The sequence below is a fragment of the Ictalurus furcatus genome, chromosome 7 (genome assembly GCF_023375685.1).
Source record: "Ictalurus furcatus strain D&B chromosome 7, Billie_1.0, whole genome shotgun sequence".
In the NCBI taxonomy this organism is placed as follows: domain Eukaryota; kingdom Metazoa; phylum Chordata; class Actinopteri; order Siluriformes; family Ictaluridae; genus Ictalurus; species Ictalurus furcatus.
In genome coordinates this window covers 6,144,653-6,153,542 of record NC_071261.1, presented here as the reverse complement: position 1 = coordinate 6,153,542, position 8,890 = coordinate 6,144,653, and the positions used below count along the sequence as shown (strand labels likewise).

General features: G+C 36.7%; 1 protein-coding gene across 1 annotated transcript; it reads left to right on the top strand.

Annotated features, from left to right (window-relative positions):
- Positions 1 to 2,946: 2,946 nt before the first annotated feature.
- LOC128609519 (heat shock factor protein 5-like) lies at positions 2,947 to 8,138 on the top strand. Its single transcript, XM_053628010.1, has 6 exons — positions 2,947 to 3,342; positions 4,507 to 5,031; positions 5,268 to 5,543; positions 5,778 to 5,869; positions 6,075 to 6,218; positions 7,628 to 8,138. The coding sequence occupies exons 2-6, from the start codon at positions 4,536 to 4,538 to the stop codon at positions 7,673 to 7,675; spliced, it is 1,056 nt and encodes a 351-aa protein (XP_053483985.1). The 5' UTR covers positions 2,947 to 3,342; positions 4,507 to 4,535; the 3' UTR covers positions 7,676 to 8,138.
- Positions 8,139 to 8,890: the final 752 nt, after the last annotated feature.

Genomic DNA, 8,890 nt, shown 5'->3' with positions numbered 1-8,890 from the left:
GCTATAGTGCTCATGAATGTAATCCAGACACAAAAACCAACACAAAACCATAACTAAAAACACCATACCACAGTTAATAAAACTACCAAAACTGAACGAGGCAGTAGCTTGCATTAAAATAAATAAATGAATGAATAATAATAATAATAATAATAATAATAATAATAATAAAAACACTTCTTAGTTAGTCAGTTTTCTATGCTTGTGTGTTATAGAGCCAGGAGCTGGGTCAGACAGCATTAGCACCAAAGATAGAGCATGAAGCATAAAGCAGAGGCAAGACACAAATTGGAAGTGGGTGTCTTGATCCAGGTATGTTCAAGGCTCAATTCTTTCCAAGCAACTTTACTAAGACTACAGGAAAGCATATGTACTGCTATGCTTACTTTTGGATGTCCTCACTGCATTGTTCCACTCATTGTGCTGTTCTGTCTTGAATAAGTGGTTTTATGTTGGTGGTAGTGGGTTTGCCATCAGCTGCCTAACCCAATTACATTTATGAAAGCCAGATTTGCTTTATTAAACACCCACACACTGACCAACAAGGCATCACTTATGATTGGACAACATTGGCATCATGCACTCCCATTGTCTATATAGGAGTCGTCCTCTTGTGAAAGCTGTACCTGAAGTACATACAGCCAGTTGGACAGTAGGTCTTGCCCACCCATATTCGTAGTGGACACTCTACTTGTTTAGGTCTGAAGCATGCATGCTGTGAGATATAGTCCATGTTGGAAAGTGTGTGCTGTCAATCACCTAATCAGCCACACCCTTTCATGCACCACCAAATAAACTCCTATAATATTTATTTATCGTATAAAGGAAAATATCAGTTGAGATATGAAGGCCAACTGAAATTGTAAACACCAAAAACACTACTCCCTAAAATAATTTGTAGAGATGTACCGTACAGCCTACATAGGTATAATAATAATAAATGATATCTATCAAAACATCTATACACCTCAATCAAATTAGGACAGTTTATTTGATCAGAATTTATTTTCTGGCCTGAAAGATGAAAGGAAACTTATTTTTCTGATGAATGTATACCTTCTTCTGGATAGAGATTGGACAGTGGGAATATAATGCTGTGTTTTCTGTCCATATAATAATCAATTTAGTTGACTCTATGCATCAACTTAAGCTCAGATTGCAGGAAATTCACCTGGGCAGGGCCTGTATTCACATCGTCCACGTGTTTCAATAGTTTCCCAGGGTTATCTGAAACTTGTGTCTCCATCATTAAATATTCAGCAAAGCAACTGCACGAGTTTCGCAAAATTTGGAATTTTTGTTTGTTGGTTTTCAGCAAGCAAAATCATCATCAGCAGACCAGAAACGTGTCAGCAGTAGGGCGCCATCGTATTTAATCTCACCTCTTCTCGCGAGATTTCACGTGCGATTTGCAAAATGCTGCCTGCCCCTTTATGCATTTGTGAAGATTTTTTTGGTTCATACATTGTAGGGTTAAATATCAAAAATCTAAAAGGTGTTTCTCATAGCTGACACCTAGATGAACACTTTACAGTTGGTTATATGACAGTAAGTCATTCCCTTCAAATGCTATTGAAGTTAGAAACGTGTTTAACAATGTCGTATGTAACTTTAGAGACGGTCCCTTAATTTCCTCATATCCGCGAATATCGAGCATCCAACGTCACATCAACTTTATTCCAGTCAGCCACGTGAGGGGATTAAATAACTGTAATCAAACTTAAACTCAGACAGCTGGAAACAATAAAGTCACACCCTCACACATCACCAATACCTGAACAGGTGGAGAACAAAAACCAAAACACAGGCATGTGTCCATAGGAAACAGTCCTCATTACGTAATCTCGTGCCCTCCGGCTCTCCGTGCACGTCGCAACCACAACGCCATCTGCAGGGCAGATTGTGACATGGACTGTGTGTATTGTATTTTCAAATGAAAATATTTCAGTTGAAATAAAACATTTTTCTTTTACTTTTGGTATTTGCTTGAATTTTTAATATATATATATATATATATATATATATATATATATATATATATATATATATATATAAAATTTAATGAATTTAAAGTTTACTTAATTTAACTGAAGAAACTAAGTTGAGTAATTGGACAAAGCAATTGATATTACAAATGATTTTGAGTTAAATCAACTTGGAATTTAGTGCATTGAACTTAAAAATAATTGTTGGAAGGGCTAGAATGTTTAAGTTAAGTTCACTTGTTATCGAGTAAACATTACTTAATTTTTTTAAGGCAACCGCTTTCCTCAAATTTTTAAGTACAATCAACTTATCCGGGTTTTACAGTGTGGTTCAGACAGCCTTCTCCGTAGTTCACTCACATAAATGTGATATTAGGACCAACATATGAACACCATTTACATACCATAGTATGTGTCACAGGATGTGCTTTGCTACATGTTTTCCCCATATATTTTTTTCTTTAGGACTTACAGTTTTCTCTTCCCTTCTTTTTTTAAAAAAATATTTATTTATTTATTTATTTATTTATTTATTTATTTATTATATATTTTTATCTCAGTAAAATGTACTTGTGTGTTAAATTTGCCAAATGTATCATGTACCGCTGATATGGTGGAATAAGTCAATGGGGCATGCCACTTGATAATAACCCACCGCAAAAATACTGCACCTCTTAAAAAGTACTCTCTTTACTTGTTTAATGCTCGAACCGGACTCTTGCCATTAGCAAATAATTTTACCCTAATTCTCTCTCTCTCTCTCTCTCTCTCTCTCTCTCTCTCTCTCTCTCTATATATATATATATATATATATATATATATATATATATATTTGTCCAAAACTAAGATATATACTGACAAGTATATATATATATATATATATATATATATATATATATATATATATATATATATATACCTGTCAGTATATATCTTAGTTTTGAAACTGGGATCTAAGAAACACCAATATCTCAGCCGTCACAGAGGTAAAGTTCCTGGAACTTCTTATAAGAAATCGCTCCATGTAATACTTCTCTCTCAATGTAATGCGCACATTTCTTATATCATTGACTCCCTTCCACACAGACAGCAATACACTATGACAGCAATACACAATCACAGTAATACACTATGACAGCAATACACAATCACAGTAATACACTATGACAGCAATACACAATAACTTCATAAAATTCTAATTCTAAATTCTAAATTCTAAATTCTTGATGATTCCTACCAGTCAGTGGTAAGGGCACAGTTGTCCAGAAAAGCTGAAAGACTCACGCAGCCCAGCCAGGAGCCGCCAAATTGTCGTAGAAATTAGACAACACTCGCAGACCTCTGAAGTCCTCTGAAGGTAAAAAGGTTTATTACAGAAAGATGGTTAATACAGGATAGAATAAAGCAGGATAGAATAATGAGAGCGCTCTGAAGCGCTTGTGCTGAAAATGGATGGATATACATTTTAGATTTCTCAATCAATCATGACAGTCTGTTATGAACTTGGGAATTTCTGTAATATCCACTGAAAAGTTAAAAGTGTACAGCACAGCATTGTTTTGTCATAGGTTGATATAATCACACCTGAGTGATGAGCCTACATACATAAACATCAAAAGACAAACAGACTGCAATTCAATCAAAATGTTTGGGTTTACCATATTGTAGTGTTACAACCTGGAACCTGGAACTGACTTTTATATTAAAGTGGGGGATCAATACACACTAAAATAATACGTAATACAATAAAAACACATTTCGTTAAAATTATTTATAAAACATCATCAACAACAAAAACATTACAGTTGTAATTTCACAAGTGTTCATCCCCGTTGCTGTGAAAGCCCTAAATTCATTGGAGAGACACAGGGCCACAGCTTCACATTTTTGGTTTGCTAATGAAGAGTTATATATTAGCACATTTTGTCATAATTTATGGCCTAAAGCTTTTTTTCCTGCTAGAGGAATAACAGAGACCCCGCGGGCGGTATGTTTGCCACTGCTGACCTAAACGTTCAGCGTTTCTCCTACAAAACATGCAGAGTAGCATCGTCACTATTTTCCGATACACGTTAATACGCACCAGGACTTTACTTTGGGATCGGACGACGTCACAGGCACGTGTTACTCTGATTGGATAAATCCACGCGAGCTCATTGGATATTCATGAATTTGTCCAGCGCCTCCACCTGCCCAGTCTCCTGAATTTAAACGCTCAAGGCTGGTGCATGCGCATAACGGTTCCTGACCAGTTTTAACAGCTCTGAGAAGCGATAAGGGATCAGAGAACTCCCAAAAGGAACCACATAGCAGGTGTATGATCTCATATATAAGAAATATTTCACACGTGATCATGTAGCTCTTAGAAATTATTTTGGGTCTGTTTTTGTTTGAATATTTAGGCTATGGCCAGGTTGCTTGACAACTCTAATGGTCAATTTTGATTACATTAATGCTATAGCTTGTTATTGTTAGTGATTTTCAGCTGTTACTGAAGATGAATGTGTTATGTGTTACCTAGCCACCTGGCTACAAATCTTTTTAGCTGGCATGGAAATCGATGAAGCAACTTTTGTCACCTTGATCAACCCCAACCAGTTCCCTGCTAAGTTGTGGCGTTTGGTGAACGATCCGCAGATTCGCTCAATCTGGTGGGACACCAGCGGGGAAGGAATACTTGTCCATCAGCAAGCCTTCGAAGCTGAAGTGCTATTGTCCCAACCCAGGCATTTGTCTGAGTACTTCAGAACGACGGATTTCGTCAGTTTCATTCGCCAGCTGAACCTCTACGGTTTCAGAAAAGAACGCATAGACCGTGACGTCTCAGACAAGCAACCCAACGTCTCATCCATTAAGGCCCAGCTGCACCACTTTCACAACCCGTTCTTCAAACGGGATAAGCCCGAGCTTCTAGTCAAACTAAAGCGACTCACGCCTCTCAACAAGGCCAAGCTCGCCGGGAGAGAGGTGACCAGCAGGAAATCAAAACATTTCCATCATATGATGCTGAGTTCGCCACAGGAAACCTCTGGCTTAATGAAAACAGGTTGGTAGTGTTTCAACAAGCAGATCAAAAGAATAGACAGAATATATTCATTCATTCATTTCAGTAACAACTTTATCTAACTTTATATAGGAATGTGTAGAAAAAAGAGAAAATAGACAAATATAAAGAGAAAGCGTACGTCATTTTGCTAGTACAGTGTCAGCTGGATAACTTTGTGGCCTCGATCATCATCTGTAGTTTTACTTTATTAATACTTGACTTGTCTATCTGTTCAGGTTCAGTCTTGCTTGGACATCAGGGAACCCCTTACCACCTTCCCTGTAATGGCCCTCAGCAGGAGAAGGACTGCGACAGAACGTCCAAATCCTCCCAAGCATTTGTAGTGGGCCATGGTGATCCTTCTCCAGTTACATTAAACACTAATGACGCTGTGCCGGTCCCTGTGTCTCACCACTTCCCAGTGGACTCGTCGAGTGCACATCCCTCCAGCGTCATGCACATGCAGCAGGGCGTCAAACCTCATCACTCACAGCACGGGTTTCACACACCAGGTGATGATGATTTAATACATTTTGTCCCCTTTATAATAGTTGTGAGCTCAGCCTTAATTAGTTTAAGCATTCGATTTGCACACTACTTTAGTAAATACTGTAGTATAGAGCATTATTCTGACGTGTAGTTTAATTGTATGCAATTTAGGATGAAGCCCAGTCCATTGTTTCACAATTTCAGTGTTGGCGTTTATTAATCTTCGTTTATTAACCTTCAATGTTTCCCACCCCCAGTGTATCAGCGCTGTAGCCCAGACGTCTTGGATTCAAAAGTGCCATGCTTTCAACAACCAGCTGCTTCCTACTCTCCTTGTGGCTATTACCCTGTGAGAACTGAGAAACCTTTTTAGTAGTTTATGTACTGTTCTGATCACTAAAAATGGCTAGTGTCGTTATTTTAGCCAGTGTAAGCATGTTAATGTTTGATGGTACATGTTGCAGTATGAAAGGAATGCTGGGAGGTCAAACAGTTAAAAGTAAAACCTTGATGTGTAAATAATATTAATATGAATGTTTCCACTCATTCCTCAGGGCCACTCAGTCAGATACGCTCATCCGATTGATCAGGATCCATACTGGAAAGCAGGTGATGTTCCAGAGTCCAGGACGAGTGACATGAAAGACAAAGAGAAAGTGGACCTGGACACTATATTCAAACTGGCGGATGAAATACAGGTCAGATTAGACGATTTCCCATCAAGAACAGCCCCGAGTGTGTATCTGTGCTTACAGTGTAGTCAGTGCTGCCGTAGTAGCATAAGGTCCAATAGTCTGAATCCAGGACCAAAAACTGTTTACACGGTTCAAGAACATACAGTGCCCTCCAGTAATAATGGCACCCTTGGTAAATATGAGCAAAGAAGGCTGTGAAAATTTGTCTTTATTGTTTAAACTTTTGATCTTTTGTTCAGGCTTCTTTGCTCATATTTACCAAGGGTGCCAATATTAATGGAGGGCACTGTATGTGGTTTAAATCTCACGTTCTCATATCAAACTCATCAGAAATCATAACAATCATAACATAACATTTAGCATTTCTACCACACACTGTTAAGTGGTGTTGTTTTTTTAATACTCAACTGTAGTGATGCACCAAAATGCAAAAAAAAAAATAAAATAAACCTGTTTATTTGCATAATTTATGCAATTTTGAATTGACTTTCAGGAAAACTGAATTTGGTACGGAAAAACTCTGACACCATAGTGTAACCATAAAATGTTTGCGGTGTAAATCAGTGTGTAGCCACCATTGTTAATCCATATTATTCATTATATTCATTCCTTATTTCTGTTCTTGCGCCTGTTTTTAAATAATCAGCACATGACTGAACAAAACTTTTTTTTGTCATGAATTTTCAATCAGAAGTTTATAGACTTGTTTGTGAGGTAATGGATTTGAGTTTATGGGTGTGTCTCAATCAGCTCCATAGTTCAGTAGTCAGGACACTGATCAGGGAGTGGACCATTTGAAGGGCTGTCTCAATTGAGAAATCCTACCAGTGTGCACTGGGACGTTCGCTCCCTAAAAATCCCACAATGCACCACGAAAACCAAGGAGCATAGATGTTCACTATTTTCCCTTACTGAAAATGACGCCATGTTTTCAGAAGCCTTTCTGATCGAAAAATATGGCGGACGAATGCTGTTGTTGTAGATCTCAAATGATTACTTACATTAGCGATTTTTAACTTTATTTGATGATGATTTATTTGTGATGTTTTACAACATTTTTTTAAATGATTTAAAAAAAAATCTACTAACTAGTCTACGATCCTACTTGAAGTACCATGACAGACAAATGAATATGACATATAATGTTAGAAAGATGTCCATCCTGCATGTTGTGGTTAAGTACCAGTGGTGATGTTTTACAACGCGAGTACGTAATCATGTTACTGGAAACTGAGTCATCAGTGTCCTAATGTGTAGTGAGTCAGGGTCTTTACCAGTGCCCGAGCTCATGTACACCATATACTGATTCACCACCTAGGGATCTAGGGAGCTGATTGAGACGCACCCTACTGTATGTTTTGTGTAATGTGAAACATTAATGTTGGTCTTTTCTATATATTTTATTTATTCAGGTTGAAGCTGCCGCAGGGACCAGTTACCTGATAAGACAGCTTGACTAGGGAGCACGTTTTATTTAGAGTGTAGTGTTAATTCTTTGCTCTCTTATAATGCACGATATCTTTTTACAGCTACAGTTTTGTGTGTTCTTTTATTTGCTCATGTCTAAAGCACTTTGTTTATTAAACAGTGTTTGACATGTAATTATAAATGATTAAAACACAGCTTTTAAAATAATTTCCTTTAAAAAGCATTTGTGCCTGTCTTTTATTTAAGATAAACAAAATGCTTGCTGTATTTATTATACTTATTAGATTTAAATATTATTTTTAGCTGTAGTTTGATTCAATAACAGTAATATTTTTATGGCATCTTAAATATTTTAAAAAATAGTCATATTTTAAAGCTGGTATGTAATGGAGAGACGTGAGCACACTGAAGCACTTGATTTATTAAAACTGATTTATTCAATGAAACCATTTCTCTCTTTCTATTTCTATTCACTCATGTGATGAGGTGCTGGAAATAAGCTATGAGCTATGCTGATACCACTGTCTAAGAATAAATCTAAAGAGACATAAACACAGTACATGATTTGATTATGCACAGGCATGCATCAGTTCTTTGTGGTGTGATGGTGGCGTAGAGCATCTATAAAAGTTAATTCAGTGCCACAGAGGTTTAAAGAACAGAGACTGATCAGACTTTACCAAGAACTAACAAGTTGATGATTTTAAGTTGATCACTATATACTTACAATACATGTATCAACAAAACAGTTGCAGGTTGGTAAGAAATTAAACACAGAATGAAATGTCTTACATTATAGTCGTTCCCTCAGTAACCTCACGTTTTTCCTCTTTCTTTAAGTTAACAAAACAAAACAAAACAAATAAACACACATTGTCATACTAGTGAGAAACCAGAAAACTAAGAAAACCAGAAAAGTCCTCTGTCCTGGAGACTTTCCTAAAGCGGAAATCTTACCGACGCTTACAAAGCGCTGACGCTGTTACAGAAAATTAATCAACACCTTCTGACCAATCAGATTCAAGAACTGAACAGTGCTATGGTATAATAAGTGATCATACTAAATAATATATATAGTACTTAGTAATAATATTGACTATATACAACTTCATAATATATATATATATATATATATATATATATATATATATATATATATATATATATATAAACATGCACACACAGGAACACCGGAGACCAGAAACAAACAAAAGAGAAACTAGGATAGCATATAAACAGAATAGTGC